General features: G+C 34.1%; 1 protein-coding gene across 1 annotated transcript; it reads left to right on the top strand.

Moving 5' to 3' along the window:
- The first annotated feature begins 5,952 nt into the window (after nucleotides 1-5,952).
- Nucleotides 5,953-23,395, top strand: LOC117100502 (transmembrane 9 superfamily member 2-like). The gene is made up of 14 exons (XM_033240231.1): nucleotides 5,953-6,200; nucleotides 11,440-11,507; nucleotides 12,031-12,252; nucleotides 13,767-13,896; nucleotides 14,616-14,743; nucleotides 15,455-15,578; nucleotides 16,042-16,227; nucleotides 16,789-16,921; nucleotides 17,957-18,076; nucleotides 18,556-18,773; nucleotides 19,262-19,413; nucleotides 19,595-19,706; nucleotides 20,062-20,233; nucleotides 20,597-23,395. Exons 1-14 carry the CDS (start codon nucleotides 6,072-6,074, stop codon nucleotides 20,662-20,664), a joined length of 1,962 nt encoding a protein of 653 aa, XP_033096122.1. The 5' UTR covers nucleotides 5,953-6,071; the 3' UTR covers nucleotides 20,665-23,395.
- The last annotated feature ends 224 nt before the right edge of the window (nucleotides 23,396-23,619 follow it).

The raw sequence follows: 23,619 nt of genomic DNA, 5'->3' as shown, positions 1-23,619 counted from the left end.
ATTTTAACCTGTAGAAAAACGATATGATACCGGTAATTTAGGCTACAACAAATCAACAACATCGTATTTTTATTATACAAGATACCGTTAAAATACAATTTTACGGTAGTTAACGTTATTTTCACAGTAAATTGGATTTCAGTAAACGTGAAATAACAGACACTTTTTACTGATAGTAGGATTACAACGGCGAACGTAAAATTACTGAAAAATGTTAATTTTACCCGCGAAGATGAACCGTTATTTAACATCGCAAAGTGTGAGTTCACAGTCTCATCATTGTTATACAAAAATACCGTTAAAATTCATAGTACTTGTTAAAACAATATTTTGTACTGTAAAATTACGCCAGTTTATAAATGAACATTACGAACTCCAACGTTAATTAACGTAAATGTTGATTTTGACCTGTTAAATTACGGAAAACAGTAATATGACGACGTAATTTAACCGCCAAACACATTGAATTTACGAATTCACCGTATATTTACATAAAAATTTCGTCGAAATACACGGACGATTTTTAACCTGTAGAAAAACGATATGATACCGGAAACTTACAACAAAACACCAATCTATCGTATTATTATATAAAAAATACCGTAAATATACAATCACACGGTAGTGACCCTTATGTTTACAGTAAATTTAATTACGGTAAACGTAAAATTACTGACATTTTTTACAGTGTATAGGGAAATATCATACATTGTATCTTCTGATTATATTAGTCTGTGCAAAAAAATATTATAGAATGTTCTAAAATGTATTTGCCTTTATTAAACTGTCTTTCAATAATCCGTATATACTCCCATAATGCAACCCGAGTATAAGACGACCCCGAGGTTAAGAAGTTTTTTGGACGATATATATGTCAGGCGTATAAGACGCCCCCTGTTTTATACAATTTTATGGGCTTTTAAAAAACAATAATCTATCCGTTTACCGTATATACTCCCATATAAGGTAACCCGCGTATAAGACGACCCCTGAGTTTGACGTTTTTGGACGAGTTATCTGACGCACATACAAGAAGACCCACTGTTTTCCGATCGTAGCTTACTATTGATATTAGGCCTATACGGTAAAATTCAGATACTTTATCGAAAAAACGGCCCACCCCATCTCGTATTGGCCCAGTGCATCATATTACTGCGTCTATGCAAGTAATATAGGAAAATGCTGACAAACCAAATTGTATTTGCTTCCTTTATTAAACCGTCTAAAACTGTTAAGATATGCACCCCCCCCCCCCTCCTCTCCCGGCTCAGAACGGGATCCGCCTAAGCAAATATAACACTCACATACGATAGGTTGATATTATACCGTACATGTTACGGTATTTGGATTTCTCCGTTCATAAAATAATTGTTAATTTTTGTTTTCAAAGAAAAAATAATGCTGCTAAATAGTTATATCTGGTTTCCAATACTGTAACAATAACAAAATAAAAATAAAACAAATACCAGTGAGTATTGGTTTACCTGATGAAATTTTCAACGGAACATTTAGGCTGCTACTGAATGACCAATCCTTTGAATACAGTAGTTGATTGTGGGAAGCAACGTTCCCTGGGAATTTTCTACTACAGCCATGCTTGACGACGAATTTACTACACGCAAATAAGAAAACTATCACAATCACAACGATATAGTGGTATCAATATGGTAAGCCTACATCTTATTTGAGATATCCTTATCATTTTATTCAAGTTTTTTTTTTATTGCAAAGAAAGGAAAAACATGTAGGCTGCTATAATGATGCGTTAGTTGATCGTGGACATCAACCTTGTCTGGGAATTTTCTACTACAGTCGTGTCGTCTTGAGAACGGGATTTCAAACACGCGATAAGAAATCAATCAAACAACACTAACATACGATAGAATTATATTAATACTGTACATTTTACTTGAGATTTCTCCATCATTTTATTCACGTTTTAACAAAGTAATCAAAAGAAAAGAAAACAAAAACATTTTTAGGCTCAAATCAAATCAAATGTTTCTTTACCTTCTGAAAATTCACTTCTATAGGTAAACAAAATTTGGGGAATAACTTATTAGACAAAAAGTAATCAGATAGTATAATACATACTCCAAGTACAGGAATTGCTGATGATGACATAATTAATGTCGAAATATTGAATCCCGACACGATGACGTGCATATGGATACTTGGCGTATGTATTATACCTGTACTATCTTATCTATCTTATCTGAGATTAATCAGTGGACCTTTCGGTTATTGGAAAAAGTGATCACGTACGTGATCAATCCTTTAAAAATAAAAATAGGTACCTGTACTTTTGGACGTTGGTCCATTGGTATAAGGCTGCCTCCCTCCCCACCCAAATAACCGCAACCTCTTAACTTGTAAAGTAATGCAAAACTTTTTATTTTAATTATTCACTGAAACTAATTAGCTTAGTTACACCTTCAATTACCTTACAGTTTTAAAACTCGATTTTGGAAGAATAATACAGAACATGCAGGTAGGTCTCCTATAGGTCTAGGGTCCTAGTATAATAGACCGCCACAACGGCATGAATACAAATATTTGCTTCGATAGAAATCCACATTCTATACCTGAACTGATGTTGGCCTACATGAAAACATTGTGTAGAAGAATAACGTTTAGGCTACATTGAATTAAGAAGTTTACAAATTTCAGGCGGCCCAAGTTGTCAACGGCCGAAAAAGTCTGATCGATTATGTGGCCGATCACCTTTCAGAAAATGGGTCATTCTCCATTTTTGAAAATGGGCCCGAAAATCTACACTCGTTGTGCCCGATCGTCCACAGGGCCCGACCTTTTATCTCATGGGTCCGATCGTCTGGGCCCGATCCAGTGGCGTTCGATAACTAGGTTGTGAGGGGGCCTGGTTCAAGAGTACACGAGATACTTCGCGCATGCAAATTGATTATGTCAACTAAGATGTGTAGGCCTACCACCGATGGATTGGTTTTAGAGCAGGAGTACTTTTTTCTTATATTTTGACAATAAATATTTTTGGTTTTAAATTGTTAGGCCTATATGTTTTCAGAAGGCATCTTTGAAGAGCTGGCTATTGGTTGGACTGACCATAATAATAAGCATTTCTTCTTTTATGACCAAAAGAAAAAGCACATTGGCGATATTTATTGAATTGATGTTTTTTTTTTTATCAGGTTAACCAACGGTATGTATGACTATGATCATGTTAAACACTTATCCGACAAACACCTTTTAATAATCGTTCACTTAGAAACAAATGCACGAATAAACTTTGAAAATCCAAATCAGACTATTCTTTATCAGTTGGAAACAGATATAAACACGATCCCAAACGTTTGATGATGAAAAGAATAAACAAAAATTCAAACAACATTCATCCAAATTTTGATTGTGAAAATTTTAGCGAATATTTTAGTACATACAGGAGCACACATTAAAAAATCTGGCATGCTTATCTAACCTTGATGTTCATACTTTCGATACTAGGCTATACAATTAGGCTTGCATCACGCTATACCGCGAAATCTTTTATGTTCCAATATGAATAAATCATTAATGAATGGTATGATTATAAACGATTGGAAAGTCTCAATTGACTACCCCCATATACAAAGGTGAAGCCAAACAATTATAGACCAATCTCAGTGATATGCCACATATAGACCTAGTCAAAATTGTTGAAAAAGAAGTCCTAGATCAAATTATTACTCAATGAAAATGACCTTATTAATGTACAATACCTGTATGCTTTTAGGTACCACTCAACTGTTATGCCTTCATCGTTTAATATCTCTTCTTTATGGATGCTGATGCGGATGCAGGATGACGGTAGGGGGTGCATGATCAGAAAGTCCACACCACCTCAGCGCCAGCATGGTTGGGGCTGATGTGGGAACATTAAATTTGAGGATATTAGGTCCCCGGAAATTGCATTCTCATACCTTAAAATCTTACCGGTAATTCATATCAACAATACAACATTTTTTTTTTTTTTTTTTTTTTCAATTTCGGGAGGTTCGATCGCACTGGTATAACACAGGGTAGTGTCTTGGGTCCAATTTTATTTTGGTTATATAAATACTGTAATGATATTTAACAATTGATTTTTCCTGGGACTTGCAATAGGCCTATATTTGCAGATGATGTTGCTATTGTTTCAGGGAAACAAGTTGATGGATTAAATACAAAATTACAAATATTTTAGAAAATATTGGTAAGTGGTATGTCGGAAATGAGTTGAAAATATATGCAGTTAAAAAAAAGTCATGCTAATTAGAATGCAGAATATACTTTCATCTGATGTTCTGAATATTTCGACGGAAAACGTATCGAACAAGTAAAACATGGTATTTATTTGGGTTTGAGATAGTTTATACGAAAACTTAACATGAGATTATCACGACACCGTCTGTAAGCTTCAAGATTCATAACAATTGGCCGAAACATTGCACCAATCTACTTATTACATACCCGTACTCGCGCGAATATTTTTTGCACTTTCTGAGGGGCGCTTATTCAAACGGGACGTCGCTTATTTAAACGGGGCGCTTATGAAAACAGAGTGGAAACTAAGGAGGCGCTTATGGAAATAAATGAAAATCGAGGGGTTCTTATGGGAAATTATTAAATTCAAGAGGCACATTTTGAATGAAAATGACATTACGAATGGTGGTTAGGCGGAAAAGAAATAATCCAGAGAACTGGCTCATGACAAGAATGCATGAATATTTACATAACAGCAAAATAGCAGGTGCAATTAGTGGCGGTGGGTAGTGGTTAGCTTGTTGGCCATCGGCCGAATGAGATTAGCAGGATGGCAGGATCATTGTTTGTTTTTTTGTTTTTTTGGAAAACTCAGATGAGAATGTGGTAAAGGTCGGAAAAAGAAAAAGAGGAGTAGGACTAGGCATAGAAAAATATGTAAAAACTAGTGTAAAGTTGGAAATATACTGTCTGTCCAGGGATCGGAGCTCTCATATGTCAAAAGAGAAATATCCTCATTCTGATATTGACCTAAGAAGAATGTGTTTCCACTCTGCAGCTCAAATCATGCCAACAACCACAGTCCCAGGATTGATTGGATTATTGACTTGCTAAAAAAATAATCTTATGATATTATTCAAATTAGAAGGGGGCGCTTATTCAAACGGGGTGCTTAAGGAAATTTTCTCGTTAGGAGGGGCGGTTATTCGAGAGGGGTGCTTATTCAAAAGGGGCGCTTATTCGCGCGAGTACGGTAAGCACAATCGAACATGTATGGATTACTGTATGCAATTTCTGTTTTGGGAAAAGTTACGCGACTGGGCCCAATCGTTTATCTTGTGGGTGGGCCCGATTAGCTGTCACCCCAAACAAACGGGACAGGATAAAAATTCAAGGGCCACTCTCAGCACAATTTATCAGTATATAGAGTTTCTAAGGACAATGTAACCAAAGGCCTAGGCCTATCCTGATGAAAAAGTCATTTTTTTTACTGTAGACCTATTTATTTATGGGTCTGGGCCTATGATAAATTTTCATAGTAATATGCCTATTTTTGTCTATTTTCGTAAGTCCGTAATTTAACAGAATTTCCGTGGTAACTAGTCCTAGGCTAAGGCTAACTACGGAAGGGGGGGCCCGGACTCCGAACCGGCTTTAGATATCCAAGTCTGATTTTTAGGGCCTGTTTCAGCGCTCGTTCTGCACTACCGCCCACCAAACACCTGTCAAAATCTTATCAGCAAGGTGAAAACCGACTGTTCTATATATATTTTAATAGAAATTTTAAACCCGACGCTGTCCCCTTTTAATAATATTGAACTTTTTTGCGTAGAGTAAAAAAGAGATATATCCTTAATGTATAATATTTCATTCTAGATTCACAAAACCTGAATCCATTGGTACTTGTTTCGATGGACTTTTAAATTAGAGCGCCACCTATGAAGCAACCGTTGTGAATAAAGTGTATGTGTCGTCATTCTACTCCATTTTGGTTGTGAGCGTGGAACCTAATTCGTGTCATCGATCAACATTATTCTGAACAATTCAGGACCAATTCATTCTTAATCGTTACGAATGGTTGTGTTGTTTTAATTATGAAATTAAAGGGATTGATAGCTACAATATGCCTCATTTTGGCGTTCGATAAATCGTTGATTCAAGCATTTTATTTACCAGGCCTGGCACCGGTTAGCTTTTGCGAGAAGGAAACCCAGGATTGCAAGGTACTGTAGGCATAGGCCCTACCCTAGGCCTATGTTTGTTTAGGATGAGGCTAGGCTAGGGCCTAGGGCTTTACAGTCTGGTTCTCCCATTGCTTGTGGTTTTTACAGACACATTTTCGGTTGAGGAAAACCAAATATGGGCATCTAGGCCCTAGGCCAAGCCTAGTAGTAGCAGGATCTTAAAACTTAACATTGCACTGAATTAAATAAAAAAGAATTCAAGAGATTGCAGCTGCAACCTTCAATCAATATACAATGCACCCTCAACATAATAAATAGACACATTCTGCAATGTTTCTTTATGTATAGTGGGTATTAATGTAACACTGAGATATTATTTTGTTCAGTATTGCGCCTGCACATATCTAGCTAGTTGTATCTGGTTCTTGTTATATGTTGAATGCGTATTACGCATTTCTGTGCGTGCATTGGCACTTGCCTCAACCAATTGTAGGTGAAGCGGAGTTGCTGTAGTGTGTTTTGTATAGGCCTGGCCTGTTCTATTGTTCCAAGTGTATCTTTAAACATTATTTTATAGTTCCTGAATCTGAAACAGTATTCACACACTCATTTAATCTGGACGAACCTGTTATTATTACACTGTACGAATCAAGGCTGTTGTAACAGTGAGAGTCGGAAGTTGATTTACATATTCAACCTCATTAATACCAATTCATAATCCACTGTTACATTACTACTATGGAGAATTTACGGTGCTAATGCACTTTCTAGTTCTCCACCCTAACCCAACCAAGGCCAAATAAAATTAATTGATAGTTTCACATGTCCCCGCCCGCGCCAATTTTTGGACCCGCATAAATTTTTTACTATTTTCTTATACTGTATATAACAAAAAATGATCATTTTTCTGTGAAAAAAATGAAATATAATAAAATGAAAAATAAAAAAATAAGTTTTTCGGTGGAAATGCAGCAGTCGCGAAGACGTTTCTATGAATTTACAAACAGCGACTGGATTGTTAAAACTCGCCACTAGCGCTGCACACGTGGTTTGGGGTTTTCGTTGACTTGACAGGTCTCTTGTTTTTTGTGACGCAAGGATGGTAGACAACGGAAGAATATGTTTCTTATTCTTCCAAAGGTACAACAACTATAATTGTCAAAGCAGGCCTTGCCTTTTAAGGCGTGCGAGCACAATCGCGCGCTACAGCGCTTCTCAAGCCACCACAAGGAGCGCGAAATATCGCGCATCTACCGTATATTCCGGTGTATAAGCCGCAAATTTTCTATGCGATATTCCCTCCGAAGTTTAGGGTAGGGCCTATACACCAGTCATTAACCTACTCACAAAAAGTTTAGATCGCGGGCCGCGGCGAAAATCAGGCGCCGTCTGTCTAGCTTGGGCCCAAGCTAGCCCAATTAATTCGCCTAGGGTAGGACCGGTTTAAAGGCCTAGTATTTGTAATTATACTCACTACAGTGCTGTACTAGGATTCCTACTACATTTTCCACGACATTCAAGCAATGGTTTGGGTCATCTAAATTTTCATAATTTTTCAATTGTGAAACATGCTGTTTCTGTTCGAAACCGCTTCGTTCAAAACAATAACAAACTACTTTTCGGGAATTTTCTGTTTTCGAAGTCACATGAGCAGCTTGATTTATGATGTCGCAACATAACACACATGGGCCGGGGTGAAACTTGCTGTTCGACGTCTGGCTCCCGGTGGCTTGTACCGTTATAGAGAGAATATTGATACCGCTATAATTTTAGAATAAAAACTTGTGAAATTAATTTATGCTATAAAAACACGAGTTTTCTTGAAGTTGTAATAATTATTTTACTGGAAAATAATTGAAGAAAGGCATACGTCATCTGTGCATGCGTAAACTTTGTATCACAAGATATTTCTCAAGTTCTGCTTTGTTTATAAAACGTGGTGCGTGATGATGCATACTTCGTACAGTGGGCTGTGAGTAGTAATGACTTAGGCATAGTATTACCAATATTTTTAGCCTAATACCGACGGTTATTAGTCACCATAATGATAGAATGATTATTTAAAATATATAAATATACTCAATAAGTATTTCATTTTATTAGACTTCATTGATGTTTACAATTTTACGTAGCACGACCGTCTAGCAAGAAATGGGGATTTCCCTAGAGCTGCCTAGTGCAAGAATACGTTGTTTCATTGCGGTAGCCAGAAGTTTACACGCATTTCCAGTTGTTTGTTGTTTAATAATCGGCCAAAAAAAGATGGAAATTTCTTTATGTGAACATTTGTAAATAATGTCACTGTTTCAAAATAATTAAAAAGCTAACATTATACTGTAGGAACGGTTTGGAGCTTAAAAATAGGTGACCTGGATGAATATTTTAACATGCATCTTAAAAATTTTGTCATTGGTGGGAAGCCATTTTTTTCCTGAAAGCTCGCCTAAAAAGCACAAGAAGAGCAATTTGAAGTACTCAAACAGCTCGCTAAAAAATATCAAGGAGAGTGGTTTGTAACTCGCCTACGATTTTTAAAAGGCCAGGCCTGAATGCATATGGTGGTTTAAGCATGTGGGCCAAGGATGTCTACCTATACCAACATTGACAACAAGGCATTGACTTTTCATCATGAAAGATACGAGGTGAGTCAACCGTCTGGCGATCATCCATCCGTACTGCTGTGTAGGTCAGGCCTAGCCTACCTAGATTGACACTGTACGGGTGAGCAAAGTACCGTATTCATAATTTAGTACCGTCGTGGATTCGGCTTAGCAAATACAGTACTACAGTATATGTGGTGTGGTAGATCAGTGTAGATATACTGTATCCAGATGTTTGGACCCTGCCAATTAATGGAGTAGGCCTAGGCCTATTCTACAGTAATTTCTACATTTCTCTAGTTATACACACTAGCCTATGACTCAAATAGTGTTTCATCAGAATAGTTTTTCATCAGGCTAACAAGTATAGTAGCCAAGATGTACAGACCTGCTGTACACAGCCCTACTGTATGCTAGCTGCAAGCTAGTTTGAGTATGATGACATTGATTGATGTGATATATACCACACTTGTACTTGGCCTACTGAGCTGCTACTACTGTACTAATAACTACTATGTAGTGCTGTGTGGAAGGCTATAAAGATATACAGTGATAATCATATTCATACCAAGTCAAGCTGTATGTCTTTGTTTAATATTGTATAATATTGTTTGAACATAAAATATTTGTATAGGTGTAATTTTGCCCTACCTGACGTGGAAATGTACCGAATACTCAGTACAGTTGAAAACAACTGCAAAAAAAATCGCAAGTTGTTCTCGGGTGGGACTCGAACCCCCTCTAGACCACCGAGCTTGCACCTGATGGCCAGGGTTGAATTCGAGTCCAAGTAAGCAGCGTTTACTGCAGTGTTGATAGTAATTGTTATTGTCGTGATGGAATAATAGACAATAACTGGATTTGCGTCAGGAGAAACATGTATAGGTGTAATTTTGCCCTACCTGACGTGGAAATGTACCCAATACTCAGTACAGTTGAAAACATAAAATATTAACAGTTTGTTTTTTTGGTTTTTTTTCAGCTGTAGACAAAGAAAAGGAAGCACCACCACCTGCTATCAAGAATGATGATGTACAGTATCAATGACATGCCAATTTCTGCAGTTTGGCACCCTTGTCTGCATCATTTTTTAACTCACTGCAACTTTTGTACTAAGTATTTTAATAAGTACAGTAGAAACCCTCATTTACAAACCCCGATTTAACAAATTCCCGATTTTACGAACGTAAAATAAAGGTGACGTTATAAAAATTTAAGTGCAAGATAAAAAAAAAATCCGCTCGAATTGTAACTGTTATTTGCATGCATACAACACAACACACCATACTATACAGTACTATGTAATTCTCAAGTGAAGGAGGCCCTCTAACGGGCCTCTTCAAAGTCAGTGTTTTTTATGGCTTCACACATGTGTATGCGACAAATTTTACTTCTCTTTCAAACATCGTTTTCAGCTTTAAAATTCAACGTAGTGCTTGATTGTTTTATTGAATGATTAATATATACTGTATAATAAACAAGTATCTATGGAAGTTGTGTTGGAGTAAAATCCACATCTAGGTATTTAAGAAGGTAAAAATGTCCGATAAAAACAAATTTATGTAGGGCCTAGAGTGGGATCAGAATGCTTAGAAGCTGCCTACTGTAGGCCTAGGCCCCCTCAGACTTAGTTGCGTACTGTAGGCCTAGCCTAGGCCAGTGTAAGTAGTACCAGTGCAAATATATAAGAATTTGGGTTAAAATAATAATTTTAATCAATAACTGTATTTTATGAAATATTCTTTATAGTTTAAATCCTTTAAAAACAATAATTGAAATGTTTATGAAAATAAAAGTGTTACAATACAATGTAGAGTGGTTGTTTCTGCTTTAATTATTGAATGCCGTGTTTTTTCATTTTCATTTCCTTTCATCGAAAAAATAGCAAATAATAATATTTAATAATATATATTTATGCATTAAACTTCTTAGTTAGAATTTCTTTTTAAATATTTATTATTTTTCATTATTGTCACTTTAGTTATCATTTGATTAGATTTTTTAGTATGCTATTATTTGTATATTTCGGGAACAGATTCCGTAGGATATTTCTGATAAATTACTTCTGTGTTCATTATAATTTTGTCTAAAGATCAATTGGTTCGACTATAAAGCTAAGGCAGCGTAAAACTGAAAATTACTCTGATTTTGGATTCAATTTTTGAATAGTTAACCCTTGTTAACCCTAAAATGACTTAGTTTATTATAATCTTCCATCATTTCTAATTAATATCATTGTGGAAATGATTGCGCAGCCATAGTGATTGATTGTAAGTAGTGTGCATTGAGAAAATAACATGCTCTCCATTTTGCCATGTTCAATGGCGTAATCTAAGCCTGCTGAGCATTATAAAGTAAAATGGTGAATGCGAACATGAATGATAAAAATCATATCATATTATACAGAGGTTCTTATACTACTGATCACTGTAACATTTTACAATACAGTATTGTATAACCTCAGAACAACTGAAACTAAAAGAAATACAAGGTTAAGAGAAGTACTGTACAGTAAAATATTTACAGTACATCTCTTATCCCCCACCCCCTCTGTCACTTTTTCTAGGATCTTTTTTCCAAAGATAAATGCGCTAGCCCTAAATTTACTCAGCGACTACTAATTTGATTTAAAGTATTGTATCATGTTTGACTTTTTTGATTTGTTTAATTAATTTCAGAATCTGATCAAGATGTTTGTAAATCGATTAGACTCTGTGGAGAGTGTTATACCCTATGAATATGATAAGTATGTTTGAATTTTTAATATTTGTGAATTTTTTTATCTAGACAGTGACCAAGGATTACCAATGGAGGACTTAATCACTTTCTTCCTTAAGTAGAAATCTCATTCACATAAAAAAAAAAACCATGATTCACATGATGTTTGTTTATCACTAAATCTCATTTATGAGATTTGAGGAGTAGAGTAGTTTTTGTTATGAGTGAAAATTAACTCACTTGACTGTCTATTTTCAACAATGATTAATTTATACTGTTTACTGTTTAACAAAAATTGTACAAGACCAACCTTAAATCAATACCATATTTTATTCAGCTTAACCAAATAAAATAAAATTAACGCTTGTAAAATTGGTGTCTACTCGAAAACAGTTCTGTGTTGGCCTTATATCATTGCTTGCCCACTCATTATTGAGTAGATGAGCTAGAAATTATTGTATGCTCACCATTCATCAGTGGTGTTTTAGACATGAAATATGTATTGAATAAATAATTGATTGGGTTTTTTCATTGTTTTTCAAATTGTGTAGGTTTGATCTGTGCCAGCTATCTACAGAGTTCAGTCCAGTGGAGAATCTGGGTCAAGTGGTTTTTGGAGAGCGTATCCACTCGTCTCCTTATAATTTTACTTTCAAATTGAATCAGGAATGCTTCAATGTCTGCACAAAGCAGTATGACTTGAAGAACCAAGAGGATAAGAAAAAACTTAACTTCTTGAAGAAGGGTATTATGTTGAACTATCATCAACATTGGTATGTATGTCTTTATTTGAGCAATTTTTTGTATTTTGCTGTATAATCAAGTTTTTTTATAAATTTGATTCTTAAAATGTTCATTGCTTACCGCAAAAATAATAGAAGAGTCCTGTCAGCACATATCTTTTTATCTTCCTTGTTTCTTTTTTGATGAGTGTTCTGTTTTCTAAAATTTAATAGTTTATCCAGGTAAGCACCTCATTCAAGGACTATAGGTTTACACCTTTTCGTGAAGTTGAACATCATTGGATTTATTTTTATCTTTATTTTATTCAGGTAGAAAAACATAAAAAACAGTAAGCAGTACAACATTGAAATGAAATGACACAACAATTCAAATATAATCTAAAAAATACAATAACATATTAACAATTCAATTCAATGTACAATTAAATTTTAAGAGAACTATACAATATTAAATTTTATGAAAGTAAATCTAACCTTTAATTGGTTTTGTAGTTTTGAACAATTTGCATTAATTTCTCTGCCGTGTTAGATAGAAGTGAACAATCTTAATAGTTTTAATTGTTTTTATATATCATAAGGCATATACCCTGTTTAGCAAATCCGCCACCTGCCAATAATGGTGATTTGAAATAAAAATTTTATTTTTGGCCAATAAGCACGCCACGAAAAAATAAAAATTTCCGAAAAAAAAGGTTTATCTTTATTTTTATTAAGCCCGCCACTGCTTTGAAATCTCCAAAAATAAAATATGTATATTTCTTCGAAATGATATTTAAATTTACAGCATTTAACCATCTCATTACTACACTGTTTACACTACATTCACCCAAAAAAAAAATTTTATTTTTTTTCTTTTTCCATCTGGATGTTTTTGGCAAAACTACAGTATTTGCTAAATAAAAATTTATTTTTGTTTTTTTTCCGCCCTTCTGGCTGTCTTTGTTAAACAAGTTATAAAAAAAGTCTCGCCTAATAGCTGAAGTATGAAAGTTTTATAGTTAAAGTTGGGTTTCTTTATTTGATTAAACGTGTGGCATCAAATTGATTTCTTAACTGTATATTAGTCTGCAAGCAAAGAAGTATGAATTGTTTAACTAGCCAAATATTTTATCAAATTTACATAAAATTCACCTAACTTCAATATTCATTGACTGAATTTGTAATGCATTATTTACTTATTTATTCTTATTAAATGATCAGTCTGCTGCCAGAGTTAGTCGCAAACTGTTGCATGTCTGTAACTCTTTACCTAGGAATACCCCGAAGACTTGGCTTAGTCCCAGACTGTATTGTATTTACTGTATTGGTTAATTACTCTTGATTGATAAATTGTTTTACCTGCCCGTTACAACTTTGTATGGCCATTTGTAATCATAGAGTTGTTGTGGTGTTTTTTTTTTTTTTTTCTAACATTAAATTAAATTTGAATATTTAATGTATATTCTGTACCAAGTGATGGATAAGTTTATACTATATAAAGTGAGCAGTTTAGTGCTTTAATTGATTTATTGAAATAAAGCATGAATGTGTATTGTTGCCTACAGGATCATTGACAATATGCCAGTGACGTGGTGTTACGAGGTGGACAATGAGCAAAGTTACTGCGCTCCTGGATTTCCCCTTGGTTGCTATGTCACAAAAGATAACGTTCGCATGGATGCTTGTGTCATAGATGTAAGTTTATTTTACAGTAGGTCCCACCCATTATCCCCTCCTCTGCCCCTACCACCAAAACAATTGGGAGGGAGGGGAGTTGGGGTTGACAACCTGGCTTGTCTAGCCTTTTTGACTTGGGTGGAAAAAGCATGTTGAAATTTAAAGTAAATAACATGTATTGACAGACATGGTACCTATTACTATGTCATTTTGTATGGTGCTGACTATCTAATTAGCCTGAGGAACAATTTCATCCTTATTAATTTCCCTAGAGCATTAGTTTAGTAATCTACTGTAGTCATTTTAGCTCCGATGAGGAGCTCTAGAAACACTTGGCTGATTGATTAATAGATCTTTTTTAGATCTACTGCCTCTATTACACTGCCCTCATGAGGCTGATTGATTAATAGTTGATTTATTATAGGTTTTTTTTACCTCTACTGCCTCTATTATACTGCCCTCATGAGGAGCTCTAGAAACACTTAGCTGATTAATAGATGATTTTTAGCTAAACTGCCTGTATTGCTGCCTTCATTGGAGCTTTTGAGATTACGAGAACTTTTTTATGAAGCCTTTCAGGGCGCTTGTAATTAATATTTCTTCAGTGATTTTCACACCATATTATTGTTACTATTTTTCCCCTTCATACTTCTCATGTATGGAAGTGCAGACAATGTATTTTTTGTACGCTCAACTTTGTAATAAGTAAAAGTGAAAGTGAGTTGTCTTCATTTCAGGTGACGTATGGTACAGCAGACACATTATACGTGTTCAATCATGTGGACATTGTGATTGGCTACCACACTCTGGAAGAAGACGCACAGGACGCATCTAGACTTGTATCAGCTAAAGTTATACCCAGAAGGTAGTAATAACAATTTATAATTAGAATACTTTATTAACAAGTAATAATTTTGATCTTTAGGAATTATAATGCATTAATAACTGGTAATAAATTTTAACAGTTTAAGAATAATAACAGTAACTTAAAGGATTTTCAATTGTAGGTCTTTTTGTCCTCTGTTTAAATTCCATCAGAGTTCTCTCATAAATAAAGGTTATTGGACATCATCTTCAGAAGTGATGCTTAAACCATTTGTTTAAACATCAGTCTTTTTGTTCTCTATTTTGCATGATTTTATCCAGCTATCACCGTTTTCGATGTTATACACATTTAACATGTTACATTTTTGTAGTATATTTTGGATTGCATATGGCCATTTCCATCTTACAACATTTTGTACTTGCAGGATTGCTTTCAATAGTAACCTAGGCCATCTCTTTTCTTCCATATTTTTTAACCTGTCTAAAATTATTTTGGATGGAGTCTATGGATTGCCAGCCTAAATCCCCATATAAAACTTCTTTTGCAACATTACGGTCATTATTATCTAAAACTTCGTCCGGATTATAAAATTTTCTATTCGAAAAATAACTGTTGTATGATATTTTTTAGTCATGTGCCTGTATATGGTCATCAACATGTGATGTTGTCATTACCATGTTTAGGCATGTTTTTGTTCAATGAAATTTGATGGCTTTAAGAATAAGTAGCAGTATTGCTATTTGTCTCTAGCTTCAAGCATCCAAGGCCTGGAGTCTGCTCTGGTGATGACATGGAGCCCCTGGCCATCAAGATGAAGCTGGATGAGAATCCAGATAAGCTCTCTGTCAGTTACAGCTACTCTGTTAGGTTTGTGGTAAGTAAACCTATGACCACACTTTTTTTAACCATATTTATTATAGAAGGTGACCCTTCCAGCATATCCTAGAAGGTTGGCTGGTATTCAGACGCCCTCTTAAATATATGAAATAACGAGATGATTTCATCAGTGAAGTCTCTTAGGGAGTGGAGTTGTTTTAGTTGTGAGAAAAAGTCCTGTTGTTACAGGATGGAACCTAGGACCCAGGGATTAGAAGGCATTTTAACCACCAAGCTATTGAACTTCACTTTTTGACATTACACTATACAGCTTCATATGTAATTTTGTTTATAGACTAGTCATGGAGGTTTAAATTTAAAGGATTCAGTCAGATTGATACAGAGAACTCATACTTCGGTTCTGTTAGTTTTAGAAATGTAATGTAGTTTATTGTTATTATTTAGAATGTTGATACTGGACAAAGTTAATGTTCAAATTATTAATTTTTTTGGCATTACAGGAACAAAAGGCTACCCGCTGGGCATCCCGTTGGGATTATATCCTGGAGTCGATGCCGCACAGTAACATCCAGTGGTTCAGTATCATGAACTCTTTGGTTATTGTTCTCTTCCTGTCTGGAATGGTGGCCATGATCATGCTACGGACCCTGCACAAGGACATAACTCGCTATAATCAAATGGACACGGTAATTATCCATATAGATGCTAGTTATTAAGATATACTGTCTTATCAAGTTCAAAGTAAATACTACGTTATGGTAATACATGCAAAAACACTGTAAATAATCTAATAACATCCACTGTATTTATCAAACTCTAGATGCTTCAGTACGGTGCTTATTTGAGAGAAATGGTTATCAAACATTTTTGCAGTGTTAAAATTGTATCACTTGTTGCACATAGAAATATCTGACTTGTTTTGCAGTGTTACTGTAGTATAATTTGTTTTGTTTATAGTCGCTTGATACAAAATATCAAAGGACATATGTGCTTTTGTTTTTAAAAAGTAGAATGTGTGCTTATTCAAGCTCTTGTTCAGGAGAGGAATATACACATACAGTAGAATGCCTATAAATGGGACACCTTTGGGACCAAAAAAGTGTTCCCTTAATAGGGTGTCCCCTGATTATGGGTTGGCCGTGGTGTTAACAGATGATGCTGGCCAGAAAAGTGTCTGCTTAACAGAGGTGTCCCAATGGAGGGTTTCTGCTGTATTTATTATTTTTTATCTTCCCTTTTTCCTGTAGGAAGAAGCTCAAGAGGAGTTTGGCTGGAAGCTGGTGCATGGAGATGTCTTCCGACCACCTCGTCGAGGCATGCTACTGTCTGTGTTCTTGGGCAGTGGAATGCAGATATTTGTGATGACATTCATTACATTGAGTGAGTTCTACGTATAATTTATATTACTTGAAACATTTACAATATTATTGGTCAAGGTGGTAGCATTGGAACAAGTGTGCTAAATGGTAAGAATTAGAAGATTATAATATCCCACCATTGTTGTAACTCAGGGATAGAATTCTCCTTTAGTAAAAAACTCTCTTATTTATATTATTAATATCAATATGGTATATTTGATAACTTTGAAATCAGTGCCAAAGAAATATTTCAATAACTTATTACTGTCACAAGTGTTAATCTGGCGTGCATCTCATAGTACTTATAAACAAGTCTATATTCCACGATAGTTTAACGCAAATTGCTATTGCCTCTTTGCGCTTTAAAACAAGGCTAAGTATAAATAACTATTATTCCACGATAGCTCAACGCACATTGCTATTGCCTCCTTGCACTTCATAAGTAAGTGTGCTATTCCTTCACAGTTCAACAATAAACCTCTCCATGCTATCGCACTAATTTCTGCGACTGGCAAATAAATATATGCCTATATTTGGGTGTAATATGACATCATATGTGTTGCCCCATATCTCGATACCATAAATCAGATTAGGTAATATAAAGGAATTATAAAGCATAATCAATGTTTCCTTGGGACAAAGTGCCGCAACTTAAATAAAATTTTTTTAATTTTTTTATTGTTTACGTAAACAGAATTACATTCAGAGATTAAACTTGAATCAATTTTAAGAGAACCAGATGTAGTAAAACTTTCATTTTTTGACTGAAAGAGTATGTAGTTTGTTTTATCTGCATTTATTGTTAATTTGTTGGCATTGCACCATTCTATGACATATGGGCATATCTTACAAATTTGACACATAAAATAATGTGGATAGAGCATTTAGCTTTGTGTCGCAATACTCCCTTCTGAAAAGCAACAATAAACTGACTGTTTTTATTTTCTCATTGTATATTTGTATATACTCGCCTCCAAATAGTGTAATAACCAAGAATGTTAACAGTTACATACAAACCTGATATGACACTAAATTCTGTAGTTATTTTCTTGCATAGTCTTCGCCTGTCTTGGGTTCCTGTCTCCTGCAAATCGTGGAGCCCTGATGACCTGTGTCCTCGTCCTTTATGTGCTTTTAGGAACACCCGCTGGTTATGTGTCAGCCAGGATATATAAAAGTAAGTGTACTTTGAATGGAAGCAGGAAAATATATTAACAATAGGCTTATTGGTTAATTTATTATTTTAATATGCCAATCCGTAGTTTGAACTGCGTATGCCCATATCCAAGGTCAGTTAACATAAACCTATATTGTGTATAATTGTGTCGATTGACATTGATATGGGCATGCACAGTTCGAACTACGAATTAGGTAAATTGAATGAGAAGGATTAATTACAATGTAAACAAACTTCTATTTAAAATTATAACTTCCGTGATAAAATCAAATTAAATTTAAAACTACATTTTATATTATTTATTAAATTTATATATCAATAATAATATGACAATTTTGTTTAATTCGTGAACATATTTTGCTAATTTAGATTCAAATAAATACATTCACTTGTGTATAACAATAGTATCCAATCACAAGCATGAACAGTTGAGGATGTTTACTACTATATTATTTACATAATGGGATATTTGTTTGCAGCTTTTGGTGGTGAGAAGTGGAAGTCCAATGTAATTCTAACTGCCTTCCTCATCCCAAGCGTTGTTTTTGCTGTGTTCTTCATCATGAATCTTGTCCTGTGGATTTATGGTAGTTCAGCAGCAATCCCCTTCACTACGTTGGTGGCACTGCTTGCCCTGTGGTTCTGTGTGTCTACTCCACTAACATTTTTCGGAGCATATTTTGGTTATAAGAACAGAGTGAGTGATGATAAAAATTTGTTTTAAGCCAATTTCTGGTTTTCTTTTTACATTGCTATATAACTTTTTTACATGTAAGGTTGTTAGGTACACTGTCAAGATACATAGTGCAACTATGACATAACTAGAATTGTTGATAGTTAATTATGTGTTAGTGGAAATGTGTACAAACTGTTAAACAAATTGTTTTTATACAAAAAAATATTTGGTGCATCAATTGTAAACATAAAAATATATTTAATATTATCATCTATGTGTACACACTCACAAATTCATACCTAAATGTTAAATATATCTGAAATATGTTCTGGCTTTTCTAACACAGTGATACTTCATATGGAGATATACAGTATAATATATTGTAGGGGCCTACCATTTTGATTCAAACTGAGAATTCTTAAATTTGAGCCTTCCAAATCGTTCATCTTTGTTTTCACGTCTGTTCTAATTGACTTATTCTGAAGAAATATATTTTTACATTTTTTTAGCCAATCGAGGTGCCAGTACGAACAAACCAGATTCCACGCCAGATCCCAGAACAGTCTTTCTACACGCGTCCCCTCCCTGGTATTGTGATGGGAGGCATTTTGCCATTTGGATGCATTTTCATTCAGCTGTTTTTCATTCTTAATAGTATATGGTATGTTGTTGTTGTTCTTGATTATTAATAAATCTGTGAATGCTCTATCCACATTATCAAATTATTCAGTGGTCTGTGACTTGCCTATATAATGATTTGTTTTGCACAAATTTTATTTTAATTATAATATTTAGTTAATTTTTTTTCTTTGAATTTAATGACTGGTTATTTTCCTCTACAGGTCTCATCAATTCTACTATATGTTTGGCTTTCTGTTTGTGGTTGCCCTTATTCTAGTCATCACATGCTCAGAAGCTACAATATTGCTGTGTTATTTCCATCTTTGTGCAGAGGTATGTAATCTAGAGTACACATATTTATTGTTTCACTACCACTGTGTTTACTTTGCCAACTGTTATGCTTTGCTTTTGTATTTAATGAAAGTTAATAAAGTCCATTTGTATTTTGTCAGTACGTTAGCACCAGTTTCATTCCCTCCCTGTGTATAAAGTAAATTCTTTGGTCCTACTAGAATCTATAAAATTTGGGCTTGTCCCCTAGGGACAATATGACATCGTCCCTGGGACTGATTTTGGCAGTACACTTTGGAAATATTCATAGCTCTTTATGTGAATCATGTTGTACATAGGACAAATGCACTTTCATTTATCAATAGTCATACTGATTTGTTTTTTGTCGTCTTTTTAGGATTACCATTGGTGGTGGCGCTCTTTCTTGACCAGCGGCTTCACAGCCTTTTACTTCGGAATCTACTGCGTACATTATTTTATTTCCAAGCTTCAAATTGTAGGTGGCGCCAGTACTTTACTGTACTTCGGATACACATTTATTATGGTCCTACTTTTCTTTTTATTCTGTGGTGAGTCAAAGAAAATTTTTATAATAGAAACAACAGAGTAGAAGATGCTAATATACAGATATTTAAAGACTTAAGTCATTTCTTGTGGAACCTATTAACAGCCGTGCATAAAATTGCATTCTAAATTGTAGTGACACTACCTCACAAAGATTTGTCACTGTCATGAGTATAACATTATTGACACCTACAGTCTTAGTTTATACATGTCTTAATTCAGAATATGTAAAGGTGCATGGTAAACAAAATGCACAAAGCTGGTTTCCACAGAAAATATTATCTATGCATCGCAGTTTTGTTTTTTATAAATAAGTTACTCAGGTGTTAGATGGAAGAATCAAAATTCAACCTTTTTGTTTTTAATAGGAACTGTTGGTTTCTTCTCTTGCCTGTGGTTTGTGATCAAGATCTACAGTGTTGTCAAAGTAGATTGACAGAAGAAAACAGCAACTAAGCTGGTCAAGACACTTGATCCTGTAATGGTTGCCCAATGTCAAGAAGAAAGGAAGATAAATATTTTTGAAAGTGATGTTTGAATGTTCCTTACTTTTGTTTCTTTTTTTCCTGAACTATTGTATGTTCTTTGCAGGTCTGGTAATGATCACGTTTATAGTTTTCGTCATTGTTTTTCTTAATTTCTTTTTCTCACTGAGTGAAACTGCACCTGAGTCTTGATTGTTACTTAACAGTCCATGAGTAATTATGAGTGCCTTGTAGGGTATACTATTATGGCCATAGTTAAACAGGAGGTTGGTAAATGACATGATTATATTAAGACCTGCAAACAACAGTAATGGAATGCATTCACATATGATGCCAATTTGGCTGATTTTCCAAAGAAGCGAATGTTAATATAATTATTTTTGCTGTTACATGTTATATTATTGTTATTGTTCATAATTTTATTTACTATTTTCTTTTACTAAAAGATGATTCAGACATTGAGTCGTACAACACAGCTTGACGCGATTTCTTGTTGTTTCTGGTCTTTGTGAGTTAAACACAGACGTGGTAGGTCAGCATCAGGACAGTCTTGTCATTGAACATGTTTAATATTCTCACGACAACCTCAATAAATCGCGGCAGGCTGCGTCGTATGACACTGTGTTGGCCTTAATACATCATCATTTATAACATATTTTTAAGGCTGCAATGGAAAAAACGTAATAATAACAATCTGCAAGATATAATTTGAGTGTATAATATAATCAATTTTATAATCAGCATTTATATTGCTGTTTTCATTTACCCCATATTTTCAGTGCTGCCTTGAAAGAAATAAAAAGCCTGCAACTTCTGATAATCATGTTAAATTACAATTTGTTAACTCCATATCCTTGTCATCATTTTCAGTATCTATTACTTGCAGTATATTCATTGGTGCTTTAAATACCAATTAGCACTTGGGAACAAAATATAAAATAAAATGACAAATTAATTTTTTTTTTTTTAATGTTTGGAACTGGTAAAACAAATTAATGGGGTTTTTTTTCCAAATTTTTGCAGACTTTGCAATAAATGATAATTTAAAATCTGAACAGTGAAATTCTAATGGATTTGAAAATTTTTTGATTAAAAAATCAATAATTATATGAAATATCTGTAAATATATGCGTGATTTAGGATATTAATAATAGCTTGCACTTCAGTAATAAAAACGTTCAGCATTTATATAGTGTCTTTAACAATCTGAAGACTTTTTTGCCAAAGTGCTTATGGGGTTATTGCCAATGTCATTGTAACAACTCTACTACCCGAACAGTAGTCAGAATCTTGCACATTCACTTTCATCCCAACCAAGGCCCTGGAAGTCATTTCAAGTAAGGGGAAGGTGGTTTGGTGCAGCAATTTCTATTCAGGTATGGGCTGTAGCGGTCTTTCTTTGCATCATTAACCAATTTTTTTTGTTTTTAATATATTACAGGGGAACTAACACTAGGGCCAACCTCTATTCAGGAAACAGCCAGTTGAGTGCTCACTTTATTAGTTCTGAAAGTGTGACATAAGGGGTGTACTACTGTAATTCCTATCTTGCAGTAGTTCCTAATAAGAGACATGTTGAGTATTGTTGAGAATGAACCTTTCCAGAGTCTCAATCAAATTTAACAACTGACCAATGATAACAGGGCCTGGAATACCCGTGTATCTAACAATCACATGTGTTGTCCCACCAATGCATGTGTTTGCGTAAGTTGTAACACTATTTTGTGGTTCCTTAGCAACAATATCCAAAGTCCGTTTAAAATGTTTTAATTTTTGTTTTTTTCCTTGGAAAAAGGAAGTAGAAACACTGGATATAATATCTATAGTTTTTCCGATTTTTTTTTAATACTAAATATTGCTCAATTTTTAGATTTGATTCTTCAGTACCTAAAATGTGATTTTGTTTTTTTAACTACTATTATTGTGGGTTTAAAGGTCACATTTATTAGCAATAATAAGATAGTGAAAATAGGTTAATATATATTGAATATTATAACATTGACATGCATTTTTTTTTTCGGTGTGGGTTTTTTTATTAGATTATTTGAGTTGTTCATATTCCATTTTCAAATAAACATTTTTTACTTCATGTACATTATACAAAATTATGTTTCTTGAATAGTATATTCAATTTTGTCTAATAGTTAATTTGATAAAAGTTGTATATGATGGTTTGGATACATTGTATTGTCTGCTAGGCTTATCCTAAAAATCTTCTATATGAATACAATCTACAAATATAAGCTGCAAACCACTTAGGCCACCCTTAACGCAACACCACTAAAAGTTGTTTTCATTTGAAAGTGTGCAGCCAAGACCAATGACAAAAATTCTTTCTGCCCTGGGTTTGACTGCTGAAATACATGAATGCCAATGTGTCATTGTGTAACAGAATAACATATAAAATTTTAAATAAATAAGTTTAAGTAAAACTAATTTTCATGTTTAATTATATGACGATTATCTAATGCATATATTTATCTATAAGGCCAAATTTTATATTTATAAAAACATTTTCTTTGTCCCCTCATCACTTTTTTTTTAATACAAAGGAAATTTTGAAGAAATCTTTGTAAGCATTGACTTTGTATGAGCTGTTGATGACATGTTCTTAGGCCTAGCATTGATCCTAGATGTACCAATGTGTGCGTGCTGGCCATAAGTTTTTGAAAATATAAGAAAAGTAAATGTTCTCTTAAAGAAAATTGGACAAAAAGCATGTTTTTATATATATATGATATGTATGTATATATATGTATATATATATACACTTTATACATATATATATATTTATATATTGTATATATATTATGTGTATATGAATATATATATGTATGTATTATTATGTCCTTTATTCGAACACTGTATTTACCTTTCTTCGATGATTTATATATATGTATGTGTAT

The sequence above is a fragment of the Anneissia japonica genome, unplaced genomic scaffold (assembly GCF_011630105.1).
Source record: "Anneissia japonica isolate Jap-2015-1 unplaced genomic scaffold, ASM1163010v1 scaffold685_len2926416_cov193, whole genome shotgun sequence".
NCBI lineage: Eukaryota > Metazoa > Echinodermata > Crinoidea > Comatulida > Comatulidae > Anneissia > Anneissia japonica.
The sequence above is the reverse complement of the archived record's forward strand: the minus strand, read 5'-3'. Positions and strand labels throughout refer to the sequence as shown.